This window comes from Equus quagga, chromosome 9 (genome assembly GCF_021613505.1).
Source record: "Equus quagga isolate Etosha38 chromosome 9, UCLA_HA_Equagga_1.0, whole genome shotgun sequence".
Lineage (NCBI taxonomy): Eukaryota > Metazoa > Chordata > Mammalia > Perissodactyla > Equidae > Equus > Equus quagga.
In genome coordinates this window covers 91649119-91668520 of record NC_060275.1, presented here as the reverse complement: position 1 = coordinate 91668520, position 19402 = coordinate 91649119, and the positions used below count along the sequence as shown (strand labels likewise).

The 19402-nt window shown below is 36.2% G+C and overlaps 1 protein-coding gene across 1 annotated transcript in view; it reads right to left on the bottom strand.

The window, feature by feature from the left end:
* The window catches only part of NUP155 (nucleoporin 155), a 64049-nt gene that overhangs the window by 4561 nt on the left and 40086 nt on the right, over positions 1-19402 (bottom strand). The window contains exons 22-32 of the mRNA XM_046672046.1: positions 18940-19070; positions 16156-16347; positions 15337-15475; positions 14482-14617; positions 8418-8571; positions 8100-8204; positions 7254-7408; positions 3647-3776; positions 2648-2761; positions 1564-1684; positions 1005-1115 (exon numbers count right to left, since the gene is read on the bottom strand). Of these exons, the coding sequence (XP_046528002.1) occupies positions 1005-1115; positions 1564-1684; positions 2648-2761; positions 3647-3776; positions 7254-7408; positions 8100-8204; positions 8418-8571; positions 14482-14617; positions 15337-15475; positions 16156-16347; positions 18940-19070 (1488 nt within the window). The remainder of the gene's footprint in view (positions 1-1004; positions 1116-1563; positions 1685-2647; positions 2762-3646; positions 3777-7253; positions 7409-8099; positions 8205-8417; positions 8572-14481; positions 14618-15336; positions 15476-16155; positions 16348-18939; positions 19071-19402) is intronic.

Genomic DNA, 19402 nt, shown 5'->3' with positions numbered 1-19402 from the left:
CCTCCCCTAGAATGTACCATACAAAGATTTTGGACAGGTAATAAAAATTCTAAAAACCCTAAACTTGTTCTAGTTTGAAGTCCCCTGGAGCTTGTACCAATTGAAAGACTGATAGAAAAATGAGGCCTCTCAACCCTAAACTTTATTGGGCTCAAAAATTAAAAATCTAAAGCCAAAGCAGAAATATACTCAAAAGAGACTGTGTATAATGTGGTCTTTTTTACTATTAAAATTGCTCTTTAATTAAAATAAAATTGCTCTTTATTTTTCTGATCAATGAAACAGTGTGGCAGTTTTTAATGGTTTTATTTCTTACCAAGTCCAGGGACTAAATCCTAAATCAGGGATGGTCTATAAACAAGTTTGTATCCTAATTTTTAAAAACAATTTAATGTTATGTTGTGAGCATTTACATGTTTCTCAACATTTTTCAAAAACACAAAGTGCTTAACATTCTACTTACGGGTGTATTTATGTTGATTCTATTGTTTTACAGCTAAAGAAAACATAGATTAGCGAATGGCTCATAGTAATTAGAGTCACTTACATAACAATTATACTCCGCATATTTGGTTAAGAAAGTGGTTCACAAGTTACATTTTTAACACAACTTCTCACTATTTTAAAGAAAACTATGCTCTCAATATAATACACAGCAGTTGAATCAATCATAGATTACTCATGCACAAAAACACCAGCCGTTTTTCTTTTCTCTTCACAAACTCGTATAGGGTTACCAACACTATAACCACTGTCTGACAGCACTATGCCAAGACAGACATATAAACTTGGACGGCCAGTCAAAGAAAGTTTCATACCCAACCATTCATCACCAAATTCTGCTATTCTTTGGAGGATTTTCTTTCTGGAGAGGTAGAATTAAACTGCTGAGCTAAATAGCAACAAAGAAACACTTTCACTCTAAAGATCATTATTTTTCCATGTCAATCAGGAAAACCATCAAAACAAAAAACATCCTGACAGCACCTAGGGTTACTGCTTACCTAATGGAAAGAAGCGAGGTGTGCCAGCATAAATTTTTCCAAGCAGCACAATCTTGAGACTAAGAGCATGCATTCTATCTGGGGAACTCAATGTCACACTTTCATTCAATTCTGCAAGAAAGTGACACGTCATTAGAAACCCAAATTATTTTTGATGTGAAACGTTTAAATTGGCTATTTTATTCTGTTTCAAGTTACAAAATACCCTAGAACTGATATTTACATAATATAATGAGTAGAGTCTCTGTTTCTGTTAGCATCTGATATACTCTCTTGTCTTACCAGGGTACTGGTTATGAGACTCTGAGGGAACTGTCTCAGCCTCCTTTATTAAGCAGTACAAACCACAAAAATGACACTCCAAGCTTCCTCTCCAATATCCACTGTGATCATCCTCTAGAGGACTACCCTCCACCACATCCAGGTACCCTCCACTTACCCTCCACGTGGCTATATACAATTTTCACGAACCCTGGATATATGAGCCACCAGCAGTTTGCATTCCTCTACCAAGTCACTAAACACTGGATGCTAAATATACCAAAAAGCGAACACTTACCTTTCTCTATGATATCTTGCCAAAGTGTCTGCACCAATATAGGGTCTGAATAACCGGCACAATGAATTATTGCAAGTTTACACTCTGCAAGTTTAAATGGGTCAGCAAATTCCCCATAAAGCTGTGGGAGAAAATGCCAACATTATATATCCAATTAGAGGTCAGCATTCAGAAATTAATGGTGAAACACTCCTTGAAAGTTTAAAACAATCAAAGATTTTATCTAAAGTTTTCAAAATATGATATAAAGATGTGACAATGTGTAGCTAGTTATAACTCCAGATTAAAAGTGGTGAATGAATGGTAAAAACATTCAAATAGATTTCAGCATGCGTGTCTGTGTTTTTCTCGGCTGGGAGATGTTGCAATGACATTTCTTTTAGAATTAGTGTTGTCTAAACCAGAGTTTGAAGAAATGGAAATACTGACAAATTTCAGGGCGCTTAAGGATACTGGAGCCATGTCCAAGAATGTCAAGAATAACTTGACAACTTGAATGTCAAGAACAACTGAAGAAGGAGCTGCTCTGAGGATTCAGAGTGGAAGAGGCTAAGAAAGCGGAGCAAAGATATGTTACTTTTACAAGACAAGAAGCAAGGCCATGGGGCTGGCCCTATGGCCTGGTGGTTACGTTCAGTGTGCTGCCCTTCAGTGGCCTGGGTTTGGTTCCCCGACACAGACCTACACCACTTGTCAGTGGCCATGCTATGATGATGACTCACATACAAAACAGAGGAAGACTGGCACAGATGTTAGCTCAGGCTGAATCTTCCTCAGCCAAAAAAAAAGCAGCAGCAAGGCCATAAAATAGCTGGCAGAAGTTTTAAGAAAGCCCCATGTGAGGCTGATAGATTCTTGATAGCTACTGGCTTGGAAAGAGCAACTAAGTTCTTTCTAAGAGTAAGATATCACAGCAGTGATTTACCAGCCGAGTGACATGCTGTCAAGGACGACTTATCTTATTTTGTGGAGATAGGTTAATCTTTCCCATGAAACAACAAGTAAAATGCAAAAGAAATAAGGAATTTGTAGATATTAGCTGACTGCTTGACAATTATAGGAATTTCACTTGCTTTTTTATTACCTTAGTTATGTCCATCAGCTCAGCATCCAACTGAGAAATTGCATCCTGTACAGAAGAATGATGGGAATACTGCCTTTGTAGTGTCTCTTGTATCTGAAGTTGGATCCTAGCAACCTAGTTTGGATAGAAAAAAAGGAAGTCTTAAGTTCTCTATCATAATTCAATAGGTACTTGAAGGAATGACTCCTAGTATCTGACTTTAAGTTTGTTAAAATAAAAATAATGTATAAATAAAGACTTCTATCATAATAGACCAGCAACTCTTCATCACAACATAAAAGGCTGCACAGGAAGTGGACTGTGGCAGAGTCTTTGATGCCCACAATACCTGCAGCCAGACTCATGGCTAGACTACACTTTATACTCCCCAGCCTCCTTTGCAGGGAGGCATGGCCATAAGACTGAATTCTCTTCAAAGGAATGGAGTGGACATAAAGTATGTCACTTCAGGGCTGAGGTTTTTAAGAGTGAATGTGCTTCTTACAGACTCTTTTTTTCCCCTTCTTCCCTCTAACCGAAGAAAAAGATAAGGGAATGGTAGACCCAGAAAATAGAGCCCAAAATCAACCTAGTGGAAGAAAGCCACCTGCCAACCAGGGACACCCACTCCAGATTTTGGACCATCATACATTTTTGGGTCTGTTAGTTAAGGTAGTTAAGCCTCCTCTACTTCATACACCTACTTATTAGCTTCCAGGATAAATGGTGAATGTGATACAATTTGTTTTGTGTCGCAACAGTTGAAGAAGCCTTCAGAAATGTCATAGAGAAAACTTTTAAATTACAGCAATGTCCTATGACACCAGTGCTATGTCCTTAAAATCTATGAAAAGATTTAGATCTAAATATGAAAATAAATAATAAATACAGGCAGAAATGACTAGAATTAATAATACTGACTGCTATGATAAACCTATTATTTACAAGGGGAAGAAGAGAAAGTGCAATAACGTGGCTACTACTCAGTGTGGACAAAGCTTAAGTATTTTTAGCACTTACTTCCATTTTTTCTTCTAATTCATGAAGGAATTCACCATCTGCAGCTATTGATGAAATGGCAGTGGAACTTTTGGCACTGAGAATGGCTCGAGCAATGTACTCTAGTCGCTGCTGAAGTGAAATTTCTGTGCTGGGGGAAAATCCTTATTTTTATTTTATGAATTCTCAAGGATTCAAGATACAAATAATTACTTATAATGCATTATTTTATACCAAGTGAACATAAAAGGCATTTGAAACTTGGGAAAATTATTAGAGGGTTTCTAATAAGAGATCAATAATTTAAGGCAACAAATAAAGAAATACTTTATTTGTTCATGTACACAAAAGTAACTTCCTATTTTAAAACTTGAGTTCAAGATACTAAAATTTGGATTCTTCTAAAATTAAATTAAGGAAAACATTCTTCATAGCTCCTCGTATGCTTCACTTCTCCACCTTAATGTGGCCAATACCACATTTCATCTTCCACACAGCAACTAGAGTGTGCACTTAAAAACATAAACTAGATGTCACATGCTTTCTTAAAATCCCCCAGTCGCCTTCCCCCTTTCCTCCAACCACCTCTCCTTCTACTTGCTCCCTTCCTGACTAGCTCCAATCCCACTGGCTTTCTTTTTTGTATCCCAAACATGATAAACTTCTATCTGATGCAGTGCCTCTGTACAGACTATGTTCCTGTGCTTGGACTACTTTTCCTCCCATTTCTTTACATGGTTGCCTATTCTTGTCACCTGAGACTCAATTTTAATGACAATTTCTCTGAGGTCTTCTCTGACCATTCCTATGTAAAGCAGCTCCCCACTTCCCTAGGCACTTTCTACTATACTGTCTTATTTTCATTGTATTTATAGAACTTGAACCTGTTTATTTGTCTATGGTTTTTACCCACTAGAATGGGAGCTCCTTGGTAGCACGGGTGGTGTCTATCTTGTTTACACTCCTTCCTGCATGCCTTGGGCATCAAAATCTATTTGCTGGCGGACTGACTGAAAGTGTCAGAGAGCCCCAAGCATGTACCCACCTCATGGTTGCCAGCTTCAGTCCTTTTGAATCTTCTAACTCTATCAGATCTGGCTTTGACATTGTAAAGTATCTTGGCATTAAAAGCAAACTCCTTTAGTTGCTGGCAACCTCTCAGATCAATGAATATTAAATTAACCTTTGATATCCTAATTAATTCCAATCTGAATCAGGAAAAAATTGGCTTTCTTTTACTTTCGGAGAAGGTCTCACTTAGACTGTCCTTCTGTGTAGCTATGGCTCCTATACTTTTCCCCTTCCAAAAAGAAACCAAAAGGAAAAAGAGTTAACTCCTTTCTCTCTTCTACCTTTCAAAGTATATGTGTCTATGACAGTTAATTAGCACTGACCATCTCTTAAGGTTACACATAAGGAACACAGTACATTTGGGAGCTCTGTCTCTAAAAGGGCCTTCCTTTCTTTCCCCTCTCATCTCTAAACAAACTCACTTGAACTGAACATTTTAAAAGTGAGTAACATTTCCGAATTATTTAAAAGAGAACAGTCTATGCTGCCTATTTATTTGGTACAGGCTATAAATGCGAAAAAAGAAAAAATATAGTGAGAAAGAGAGTAACATAATAGTTGGAAAAACATTTTACGGTGGAAAGAGATGGTAAGCTGAGAGCTAAAGAGTGGATATAGGGGCCGGCCCGGTGGTGCAGCAGTTAAGGTCACACATTCTGCTTTGGTGGGCCAGGGTTCACTGGTTTGGATCCCAGCTGCAGACATGGCACCGCTTGTCAAGCCATGCTGCAGCAGGCATCCCACATATAAAGTAGAGGAAGGTGGGCACAGACGTTAGCTCAAGGCCAATCTTATTCAGCAAAAAGAAGAGGATTACTGGCAGATGTTAGCTCAGGGCTGATCTTACTCAAAAAAAGAAAAGAAAAGAAAAGAAAAAAATGAGTGGCTGTACTACAAGGTATCTCATGTGAAGAGGAAATTAGGTTACACAAGTGAGTGTGTGAAGTAAACGTGGACAATGGGTGTTCCTAAAAGTTAGAGAATTTCTGAATATTTTTAAACAAGAATTTAATAATTATTCTAACAAGGAAAAAGGTAAATAAACAATAAAAGGGCAATTAAGAGCCACTCAAGTTTTTGAGCAATAAGTGGCATGATAAAAAATGGAACATTAAGATTTGATGGTAATGGTATCTAGGACTAACTAAGAAGAACGACAAGCGTAATCCAGAAATGATACTGAAGGGCTGAATGAGGGGTGCAGTCCATATGTACCTCTAGCAGAGGACAGTATGTAAAAGGCACACAAACAATGGATAAAGGAATGAATTACACAACCTTAAGATATAGAGCTACAGTGAATTAAATACTTAATAATGCTATCAATTCTTAATTATATAAACGAAAAATTAACCAAGGCCTTTACTAGAAACTGCCTTTTAGGCCTTTACTAGTTTAAATTCCTTTCCTTTCCTTTTATTAAACCAAAGACAAAGGAATTAAAGTCAATTATATATATTTCACTTTCTGTTTGTGAGAGGAACTTATAAAAATCAAGTGCCTGTTATGACCAAGGAGGGCAAGAAGAGCAAAAAAGCCTTGGGTCTACATAGGCAATAAACACACCTGCATCAGTATACATACAGACACACACACACTCACACTCGCTATTAGCCATATCTGGATTCTTTAAGTGACCATTCTGATTAACTGGGTTTAATAACAGCTTTGCCTCAACAGCCTCCTCTTCCTGACTTAACCGCTCTCCAGGTTTTAGAAATAGCATTTGTATTATTTTGGCAAAGAAAACTCCAAATGAAAATAGGGGGTCAAATTAATGATCCGCCTAACATTTTATTAAATTGTCTTTTGATATGATAACCTAATTAGAAATTTCAATATTTTCTTTAACTGGATTCTTAATAATCCCCTGTATATGCTCTAAGACCTTTTTTATAATTTAAACCAATGGCAGAGTAGAGGAAATTTGTCTGGAATTAGTAAAAAATTCAAATTATAAAGCCCTGGAGAAGTAGTTTTTGTCCTTTTAGTTAAGAATACTAATTAGTTGGGGCCTGCCCCATGGCCGAGTGGTTAAGTTTGTGTACTCCACTTCGGTGGCCCAAGGTTTCGCCGGTTCAGATCCTGAGCACAGACATGGCACCACTCATCAGGCCACGTTGAGGCAGCGTCCCACATACCACAACTAGAAGGACCCACAGCTAAAATATACAACTATGTACTGGGGGGATTTGGGGAGAAGAAGAAAAAAAAAAGATTGGCAACAGATGTTAGCTTGGGGCCAATCTTACAAAAAAAAAAGAATATAATTGATGTTAGGAAGAAAGAATCTAAAGACATACTTTAAAGAAAAGGATTTAGAAGACAGTTTGACTAGAGAGGGTCTTAGGTATGCTTTTAGTACCTTCTACATGTTATTAAAAACAAAACAAATAGAAAAAGAGAAAACCATAAACTTTAGGTAAATCCAAGTAAAAGCATAAAATTCTACATATGTATAATCTGAATGAGGTTTGATTTAATTTTTGAAATCTGGATGTAACTAGATATAGCTAAGTAATCAATCACTTTTCACAGTGGGAATATTACACCATACCTATGCATGTCAGCCAATTTGGACAGGACACGAGCAGCATTACTAAAACTTCTGTTCTTCTCATAATACCTCCAGAGTAAATCCATATAATGGACTTTGTTTTGATCAACTTTGGCCATTCGGACTAGATGGGGCTCTAGAAATGGAGAGGCAATCTGGAAATTGTATAGTTACTCAGAAACATTTTATGACCACTCACTTGCTCTTTATGTAGTACATATAACATTTTTAAGACAACTATAGGTGTGCCTTGTTTTATGAATAAATAAGCAAAATATAATCCAATAACAGATAAAAGAGAGGGCAATTTTTCTCACTATAAATGATTTTTGTTTTATCACAGTTAATGAAAGAGTTGGTATCACAGTTGCATTAGGCTGATAAAAATAATTTCCTATAATCCAATTATAAATCTTTTAATAAACTTTGAGAACACAGCTATTGATTCCTAGAATCTGAGCTCAAAGGCATCCTTGAAATTATCAAATGCCATGTATTTATTTTACAGACTGAGGAACACTGAGACTTAGGGTAGTGAAAGGACATGTGTGAAGTCACATAGTGACTTCACAGAAGAGCTAAGACAAAGTTCAGGTGTTCTAATTCATAATCCAGTGATCTCCACCCCACAATATAAACAATCCCAATCAGCTTCTCAATAAAAGAAAATTAGAGCAATGGCCTACTTTGCCTACTAGAAAAAGATATTGCATTACTTGGCTTTACACGAACACCTTGGTAGGTACAGAATGAGAAAAAATTTCCTATAACTATATGTGTTTAACCCATTGAGTTATGCTATTTAAAAATACAAATTAACATTAGAGTAAAAAAACATTTTTTTACCTGCAGTAGCTTATCTGCAAGGTCAGCTTGTATTAGCCAATTATAAAGGGCAATACTAAAGAGCTCATCTTTGGATCGTTGAGACAATTTAAGCATCTGTTCAAACTAAAATAAAACAATAAAAATTAGCACAGTTAAAGGTTCAGTTGCTGTAATATCATGACCCTCAGCCTTATAAACTCCTGTTAAGATATCAAGAATCCTTAAACCATAAGTTTGAAGAGCTATGACCTTTCCCAAGATGATTATGCCACCACTAACACACAGAACTTCTAAACACAATGTATTTCCAGAATGAAAATATGCTATGTCCCTTACGTGATGTCCTGCTTCTTCATTACTCAGCATATTGGGATCAGAGGATAACACTGGAGGCCCAGGTTTCTTGGGTACACTGGGAGACTGAGGAGCAGCCTTACTTTGATTTACTAGTTCTTGAAGTGTATCTGTAATACACTTGTAACTGTTTAATCTGAAAGAGAATGGCAAAGGAGCAATTACATTATTTAATTAGACAGCAACTGATTTATCTTTTTTTTTCTCTTTGGTGAGGTGCCACAGCAGGGCTTGATGAGCGGTGTGTAGGTCTGTGCCTTGGATCCAAACCTACAAACCCCAGGCCGACAAAGTGGAATGCACGAACTTAACCACTATACCACTGGAAATACAGACAACAATCTGAAGACTATTTTGGAGAAGATGTGTGTGTGTATACATATATATACACACACAAATTTGGTATTAAAAATAATACAAATCATAGGCTTTTTCAATAGGTTGGAGAAGCATTTGGTTAAACATAAAAAGGTAAAGTTTTAAAAATGACTGTATTAACAAAAAACATGTCTTAGGTGATATATTTCCTTCATGGATATACATTTTTTTCTTTAACAGTCTCAACTAAACTGTGAACATTTAAAAATAATCCTTGAGCAATGTCAGCACCATGGCAGAATGAGCTGTTCCCTTTGTCTCTCCTCTCTAAGTTACAACTAAACGGACACAGAACAGAATGCCTGAGAGATCCAGGCAGCTATACGTCTGAAGGTGGGTATACTGGACTTCCAGGAAGCAGCAGAACTAAGGGAGCAGATCCAAGCCTGGCCCCACAACTGCCCCCTCCCCTGGCAGCGGCGATCCATGATGCAGACCCTCACACAGTGCTGGAAGAAGTGCGAATGGAGGCCCGTGTGCAAATGCTGTAGAAATGGTAGCCCGGCTCACAGGAGTGCCCACCCTGCTGCAGCAGCCCCATTCATGTGAACGTTCCCCAGCAAGTGGCCATGGCTCAGCCCGTGTGACAGCGCCCTACCCCTGCAAGTGCGACCCACTGAGCAGCTGTGGCCAGCCTGCAGGAATCAAGAGTGGCTATACAGGTACAACTAGGAGCAGAAGGAGTGGAAACAGAAAACACAGCCCCTGGCCCCTGTCCACCCAGCTCTGGCAGGTGGAACCTTGGGACCATTTACTACCACAAATGTGCCAGTGGAGGATCAATTTATCAAACACCATGGAGAACTACAGTAATAGCTGCAGAACAGAAGGAAAATGACAAGTCTCCAAAAACCAAACCTTAAGTCACAGAAGAGTACAGTCTAAATGACAGAGAATTCAAAATAGTTGTCATTGAGAAACTCAGTGAGTTACAAGCACACAGAAAGACAGTTCAATGAGCTCAGGAATAAAATTAATGAACAGAAGGAACAGTTCACCAAAGAGATTAAAGCCCTTAAAAAACAATGACACAGAAATTCTAATAGTGGAATTAAATGAAAAGATAGACCAGATGGACTTAATAGATATAGAATACTCCATCCAAAAATGGCAGAATATACATTCTTCTCAAGTGCACATGGAACATTTTCAAAGATAGACCATGTTAGGAAACAAGGCAAGCCTCAATAAATATAAGAAGACTGAAATCATATGAAGCATCTTTTCTGACCACAATGCTATGAAACTAGAAATTAACAAGAAAAAAACTGGTAAAGTGACAAATACGTGGAGACTGAACAACCAATGGATCACTGAAGAAATTAAAGGAGAAATCAGAAAATATCTGGAGACAAACAAAAATGAAAATAGACCATACCAACTCATATGGGAAAAGCAAAAGCAGTCCTAAGAGGGAAATTCACAGCAATACAGGATCACCTCAACAAACAAGAAAAATCTCAAATAAGTAATCTGAAACTACACCTAACAGAATTAGAAAAAGGAGAACAAACAAGGCCCAAAGTCAGCAGAAGGATGAAAATAATAAAAATTAGAGCAAAAATACATGAAATTGAAATAAAGACAAAACAGTAGAAAGGATCAATGAAACTAAGAGCTGATTCTTTGAGAAGATAAACAAAATTGACAAACCCTTAGCCAGATTCACTAAGAGAAAAAGAGAGAAGGCTCAAATAAACAAAATTAGTAATGAAAGAGAAATTACAATGGATACTACAGAAATACAAAGGATTATAAGAGAATACTATGAAAAACTATATGACAACACATAGGACAATCTAGAAGAAATGGATAAATTCTTAGACACCATGTAACCTCCCAAAACTCAATCAAGAAGAAATAGAGAATCACAAGTAAAGAGATTGAAACAGTAATCAAAAACCTCCCCCTGCAAAAAAGTACAGGGCCACATAGCTTCTTAGGAGAATTCTACCAAACATTCAAAGAAGATTTAATACATATCCTTCTCAAAACATTCCAAAAATTTGAAGATGACGGAACACTTCCTAACTCATTCTATGAGGCCAACATCACCCAGATCCCAAAGCCAGACAAGGACAATACAAAAAAGGAAAATTACAGGCCAATATTGTTGATGAACATAGATGCAAAAACTCTCAACAAAATATTGGCAAACTGAACACAGCAATACATTAAAAGGAACATACACCATAATCAAGCGGGACTTTTATCAGGGATGCAGGGATGGTTCAACATCCGCAAATCAATGAATGTGATATATCACATGAACAAATGAGGAATAAAACCCACATGACCATCTCAATAGACACAGAGAAAGTATTTGACAAGATTCAACATCCATTTATGAAAAACACTCTCAATAAAATGGGTATAGAAGGAAAGTACCTCAACATAATAAAGGCCATATATGACAAACCCACAGCCAATATCATACTGAACAGGGAAAACCTGAAAGCCATCCCTCTAAGAACAGGAACAAGACAAGCATGCCCACTCTCACCACTCTTATTCAACACAGTCCTGGAGGTTTTGGCTAGAGCAATTAGATAAGAAAAAGAGATAAAAGGTATCCAGATTGGCAAGGAAAAAGTGAAACTTTCACTGTTTGCAGACAACATGATTCCATATACAGAAAACTCTAAAGAATCCATTGGAAAACTATTAGAAATAATCAACAACTACAGCAAAGTTGCAGGGTACAAAATCAACTTACCAAAATCAGTTGCATTTCTATACTCTAACAACGAATTAATGGAAAGAAAACAAGAATATAATCGCATTTATAATTGCAAGAAAAAGAATAAAATATCTGGGAATAAATTTAACCAAGGAGGTGAAAGATCTATACAATGAAAACTATAAGACATTATTGAAAGAATGATGATGACATAAAGAAATGGAATGATAGTCCATGCATATCGATTGAAAGAACATGGTTAAAATCTCCATACTACCTAAAGCAATCTACAGATTCAAAACAATCCCAATCAGAATCCCAATGATATTTTTCATGGAAATAGAACAAAGAATCCCAAAATTCATATGGGGCAACAAAAGACCCCGAAGAGCTAAAGCAATCCTAAGAAAAAGAACAAAGCTGGAGACATCACAATTCCTGACTTCAAAATATACTACAAAGCTATAGTAATCAAAACAGCATGGTACTGGTACAAAAACAGAAACACAGATCAGTGGAACAGAACTGAAAGCCCAGAAATAACACCACACATCCATGGACAGCTAATCTTTGACAAAGAAGCCAAGAACATACAACGGAGAAAGGAAAGTCTCTTCAATAAATGGTGTTGGGAAAACTAGACAGCCGCATGCAAAAGAATGAAAGTAGACCATTATCATTTGCAATATGCAAAAATCAACTCACAATGGATTAAACACTTGAAGGTAAGATGTGAAACCATAAAACTCCTAGAAGATAATACAGGAAGTAGACTCTTTGACATTGGTCTTAGAAGGATCTTTTTGAATACCATGTCTACTCAGCTAAGGGAAACAAAAGAAAAAATAAACAAGTGGGACTTCATCAGACGAAAGACCTTCTTCAAAGCAAAGGAAACCAGGAACAAAACGAAAAGACAACCCACCAACTGGGAGAAAATATTTGCAAACCATATATCCGACAAGGGGTTAATCTCCAAAATATATCAAGAACTCATAGGGGGCTGGCCCTTGGCCGAGTGGTTAAGTTCACGCGCTCTGCTGCAGGCGGCCCAGTGTTTTGTTGGTTCGAATCCTGGGCGCGGACATGGCACTGCTCATCAAACCACGCTGAGGCAGCATCCCACATACCACAACTAGAAGAACCCACAATGAAGAATATACAACTATGTACCGGGGGACTTTAGGGAGAAAAAGGAAAAAATAAAATCTTTAAAAAAAAAAAAACTCATAGAACTCAACAACAACAACAAAAAATAACCTGATCAAAAAATGGCAGAGGATATGAACAGACATTTTTTCAAAGAAGATATACAGATGGCCAATAGGTATACGAGAAGATGTTCAACATCACTAATGATTAGGGAAACGCAAATCAAAACTACAATGAGACATCACCTTACACCTGTCAGAATGGCTATAATTACCAAAACAAAAAAATACTGTTGGAGAGGATATAGAGAAAATAGAACCCTCATACACTGCTGGTGGGAATGCCAACTGGTGCAGCCACTACTGAAAACAGTATGGAAATTTCTCAAAAATAAGAGAAATACCAGATGACCCAGCTATTCCACTACTGTGTATTTATCCAAAGAACTTGAAATCAACAATTCAGAGACTTAATGCACCCCTATGTTCATTGCAGCATTATTCACAATAGCCAAGAAGTGGAAACAACCCAAGCGCCCATCAGCTGACGAATGGATAAAGAAAACGTGGTACAAATATATATGGACTCTGAGGGTATTATATGTTAAGCAAAATAAGTCAGACAGAGAAAGACAAACACCACAATTTCACTCCTATGTGGAAGATAAACAAACACATGGACAAAGAGAACAAATGAGTGGTTACCAGAGGGGAAGGAGGTTGGGAGGTGGGCATAAAGGGTAAAGGGGCACATATATATATAGTGACTGACAAATAATAATGTACAATTGAAATTTCACAGTATTATAAACTATTATGACCTCAATAAAATAAAAAACAAACTATACAGAAATTCTGGATATGAAGAACACAATTAATGAGATTAAAAATAATATAGAAACCCTAAAAAATAGAGCAGACCTTACGGAGCAGAGAATAAGTGACCTAGGAGATGGAAATCTGGAAATGCTTCAGGTGGAGGAGGAAAGAGAACAAAGATTTAAAAAAACAAACTCTTTAAGAAATATCCGACTCAATTAGGAAAAGTAATGTAAGGATTATAGGTATCCTAGAGGGAAAAGAGTGGGAGAAAGGAGCTGAGAGCTTGTTTAAAGAAATAATAGCCAAGAACTTCCCAAACCTGGAGACATAACTAGTCACACAAGTACATGAGACCAATAGAACTAATTACATCAATGCAAATTACCTTCTCCAAGGCATATAATATTAAATCAGGCAAAAGTCAATGACAAAGAAAAAATATTAAAGGCAGCAAGGCAGAAGAAAATAACGTACAAAGGAAGCCCTATCAGGCTTTCAGTGGATTTCTCAGGAGAAACCTTATAGGCTAGGAGAGAATGTAATGATATATTCAAAGTACTGAAAGACAAAAACTTCTAGCTAAGGAATACTCTATTCAGCAAAATTATCCTTCAGATATGACAGAGAAGTAAATGCTTTCCCAGATAAAAATAGTCCTTTAAAATAAAATTACTAATCTTCACCCAGAACCAGAAATGGGGGATGGGGGTGAGTCAGTTTTGTTTCCAAATAAGCTACCTCATTTAAAATCGACATTAATAAAGTCTCAGAAAAACCACAGGCACAAGTTCAAAAATGTTGATAAGTCCCTAAGAATTTTCACCAGACTAAAATTTTATCCCTAGGCTAAGATTCATAATCTTGATTCAGGTCTTTAATAAAACAAGACATTTTTAAGTTAAAGCATAAGTCAATTTAATAAGGGTTGTACTTGACTGATATACTATTTTCCTAACACTACAAAGAAAGGTCTGTATCCGTAAAGTTGACAATCTGCGAAGGTGATAAAACTCGCCTTTCTTGGAAAGCCTGAAGTCCCACAAGGTCTTCGTCTGGCTCTCCATGTTTATAGAAATGAAGTCCAAGACCCTGAGGATCTTTTTTCTCTGCAGCAGTAAGAGAGAGCTCCACCACACCCTCATAAAAACGCACTAATTGGAAATAAAAAAGACAAAGAGTTAAGGCTTATTAACAGCTTATTAAGCTGGATATATTTTTCCTTAACTGGCTTATAAAAATATGGATCAAGGTTATTACATTTCTACCATATATTAGTCATTGTACTGACAATATCATATAAAGTATTTCCAACAAGTCCACCAAAGATCAGGGTCCCAACATTCCTAAAAAGCAGCTATTAAATAGATTTTCTTCATTGGGAAAACATTTTTGTATTTAAAGTAATGAAAAGGAGGGTTTCCGTTCCTTGATAGAAAAAAAAAATCCTGAAATTCAAAACAATACCCATGAAAACAGTTACTTTTCCATCACGTTAGATTTGATTTAAAGTAATTTTAAAGTGAGCAGACAATATTTTAAAAATTAGTCAAAAGAATGTAAAGCATCTGAAAAACAAATGTAACCCAGAAAGTAATCTAATACAGTAGTAGTTTAACGGAACAAGGACTGAAACTCCAATGTTAAAAAGTTACATATTTCAAGATATAAAAAGAGCATTCTAGCAGAGGCCTGTGCAATCATCCAAGCCTAAAAGACAAGGGATGAATTTCCTCTGTCATATCACTCGGGCCACTAAAGTTGAAGGAAGATTTGCCTCTGGAAGAAGCTCTTCATCATTCACTTGTTTTACTCACACAGTCATTTGTCCTCTGAGTTAAGAAAAAGGTATGAAGAACATTTTGTTTCTCACCTTGTCTATACTGAGCACAAACATTGGAAAGGTCCACTTGATGGCTGATTTTTTGATACTCCTTTAAAGATTCCCTTAACATTCTTTCCTTTTCAATCTTATTTTGAACTTGTCGGGAACGCTGAAGAAGCTCATTTGCCTAGCAGTAGAGATGACAGGAACTTAAAAAAAAAATAAAATCAAGCACACAGATGACACTGTCAACATATGTTTTAGTCTATGTCTAAATTTACATCTGGTTTATTATCATCAAAAATAAAAACAACTCTACAAACTTACTTCTTAATTTTAGGCAGAAAAGTTTTTGACCCCCAAATCCTAGCTACTCTTAATTCCTCTCACAAATATGTTAAGTAAGACAGCTTTTGACTGGTAAATCTCTTGCCTAGTCAATACATTATTGGTCAGCAGGCAGTCCGTGGGACACTGATTTTTTTAAATTATTTCCACTTGTAGGAAAGGATCAATAAAAATTGCTCAATTAACTCTAATTCATTACAGACTTAAAGATTCAGTGATTTTCCTTAATTTCTAAGGAGAGGCATGTTTAACCATTGTCTTTTTAAAAAAATATGGCCTAGAAATACTATCAAAGATTCTTTATGTAAAAGTTTAATATACATGGACTTTAAGAAATCATATATGCCAATGCCTTTCTTACACAGATGAGAATTCTGAGGTCAGGAGAGCTTAAGAGACCTACCCAAGGTCATATATTAAGTAAAAGAAGATAGTTCCTGATTCCAGTTCTAGTGTAGTTTTCATCGTAACATGAAACTTCCCAGAAGAAACACCGAAATAGGTAACAAACCATCATACCTTAGAACAAACTGCATCATCAGTGCTATACAGAAGTGGGCAGATATCCTGTAAATGTAAACTAATGCCGTCAACAGCAGCATTATCTCTGATGTAGCAGTTGATAAGAGAAGCAATTAATGCCCCAGTCAGTTCTTTGTCCCTGATTACCAGATCTTTAAAGGTGGTGATTTTCAACTGCTCTTGAAATTCCTAGGAGTATAAAAGAAAATCCTTTTTTCTACCAAAAACAAAGGAATATCATATTTCAATATAGAATAAAATTTAATAACTTAAAATAACCAAAATATTAATAGACTCTACAATTCAAAAGAAGATACACTAAACTATATGAACTAACATACTTTTGCAAACTTTCATAGAATCACAGAGTTGGAAAGAACCCACAGTATGTCTAGTCCAAATCTCACTTTACATATGAGGAAAGTAAAGCCCAGATAGAGCCAAAATTTGAGCCACATCTCCTGACTTCAGTTATAACCAGGAAAGAAACTGGGCTTACACCTGTTTTTCCTAAATAATGTTAGAATTCTATTATTCAAGGCCCTCCAACATTGGAGTTTGACCTCATTTTGTACAAATCTGCTTGTTAAAACGGAGTTCTAAAGCATTGAGGTGATTTTTATATTAGAGTACAATATTCTGTTTAGTGATGTGACTGCTATTTCTTTTTTCTAAATTTCAGCAAATATCCAATCTGTATTTAAATATTGGAGTAATACTTAATTTGCATTCCTTGAACATACACTTCGTAATGCAAGGAAGGAAGCTATTAAGATGGGTCAGAAAAAGGCACCTAGGCTAAAAATTTACCTGTTATGTTTATCACCCAATAAAACTAAAAATCATTATTCTACCTGGCCTGGAAAACAGTTTTCATAATTAACCATATTAGCTTGAATTTTTAAAAAGAAAAAAAAAGTATGTGCTTAAAAGAAATAAAACCACAAACAAAATAATTCATTGGACACTACTGGAAAGAACTAGGGGATTGCCTTTGAAAACTGGTACTTAAAAGTCAAGAATTAAACATTTCAGGGTAACCAAATAGCCCTACAGGATAAGAAAAAAACCATTTTTAAAAATAGAATTGCAGTTAATAAATACGGAAAAAAGCACAGATTTAGAAAATGACCATATTGTAATTCTAAATGAAACAACTAACTCAGGTAATGATTATCAATGGATAATGAACGCTTCAAAGTCTGATGGAGAATTTCACAATGTCAGGATTGGACTTACTACTTGAATCCGGCAATCAATCTTAATATCAGTAAAAGTGGGACAATCAAACCTTTTGGTCTAATAAACACAGCCTGACACACAAACCACCACCTATGAAGCATTCTATTCTTCCTCAGATAAATGGACCTGAACTTTATCAAGCCTCTGCAGACTTAATTCCCATTTTACAGAAAAGGCAGGAAACAGAGGGACATGTTAACTACAGTGAAGGTGAAGAGAACCTCAGAATGTTGGACATTCTACAGAGTTGATGACCATCTACAAGGCAAAAGCAAGGAAAAAAAGAAGGAAAAATTGCTCTAGATTGAAAAATAAGAGAAATGAAAACCAAATTCAGTGAGTCAATCAGCTGGTTAGATTCTGATTTCAATCAAACAATCGTAAAAAGATATTTTTAAGACAGTCACAGAAATTTCATTACTTTAGATGCCACCAAAGAATTACTGTTAATATTGCTAAGTGTGATAATGATACTGTTATTTAAGGAAATGCCCATCTTTTTTCGGAAATACACACTAAATTAAGTAGGAATGAAATAACATGATGTCTGGGATCCACTTTAAAATAATTCAATAAAAGGAAAAGAAAAAAGCGGATTAGGCAATGTTGGCAAAATCTTTAAAATGCTAAATATGAGTAAAGTGTATATGGAGATTAGTTGTAGTAGTTGCTCTATTTTCATGTATGTTTAGAAATGTTCACAACTGAACAATAGGCAGAAATACCTTCCCCCTAAATGGCTTAATATTTAGATGAAGCAAATTATCATTACCTTTAAAAAAGGTTCAAATGAGGACAGCAAGAGAAATATGAACCATTCGTTACCCACAACAGTAAACATCTTTCTTTAAAGCAGGAATGTTTAATTTAGGTTGCTGAACTTCTTGAAATTACATGCAAAAATTTTGTGTATGTGTCTGTACACATTCTTTGAGAGAGATGTTTTAAAAAGAAATTAATTAATTAACTTTTTTTGAGGAAGATTAGCCCTGAGCTAACTGCTGCCAATCCTCCTCTTTTTGCTGAGGAAGACTGGCCCTGAGCTAACATCCATGCCCATCTTCCTCCACTTTATACGTGGGATGCCTGCCACAGCATGGCTTGCCAAGTGGCGCTATGCCCGCACCCAGGATCCAAACTGGTGAACCCTGGGCCACCGAAGCGGAGCGTGTGCACTTCACCACTGTGCCATCGGGCCGGTCCCGTGAGAGAGTTTTTTGATCAGATTCCCAAAGTGATCTGTAGCCTAAATAAAGGTAACAATCCACTGTTTTAAAAAACATTTTTGGTAAAGTAAGATTTCCTTCACATACTATTATAAAGTTCTTACATACTGTAAACACTTGTGGCTTTGACAAAGTGGCTCTCTCAAGTTATCACGTGTTAGTGCAATCTTCTTATAACACACGAACTTTATCATAACCTAAATGCTTCTCCGAATAATCTCCTTCCAAACCCAAGTCTAAGATTAAAGCTGACTCAAAAGAAAACTAAGCATAGTATTAACAGTGTGATCTTAAGGGAAAAAAAATATCCTACCTTCTGAAGTTCTCCTACAATAACAGTGAATTGATGCTCACAAAGAAGTTTCCATAAAGCCAGAGCCTGGTATGATTTTCGAACCAACTGCTGGATTGCTTGAAGTGAAACCTTTTCACTCAGTTGAGCCTCTAATTATAAAACACAACTAATGAAGTTTTATAAAATAACATAAAGTTGTTTTATTCCAAGTAAATCAATACTTTACCTCAAATAAAAACGATTATAGTTAAGGTTGAAATCCTTGTTGTTCTCTTCGCTCCCCTCATGAGTTACTGAATTCATGTTTTTATCCTCTCACTGTATATACGTGCTTCTGGGTGTTTGTGTGTGTGTGTGAGCGTGTACACATAAGCAATAAAAATACTGCTGCGTTTTAAAATAGTTTACACCATTGCTCTTTCCACCCAGTTGCAGGCTACCCATATTTAGAAATTTAAATATAATACATTTATTTTAATTG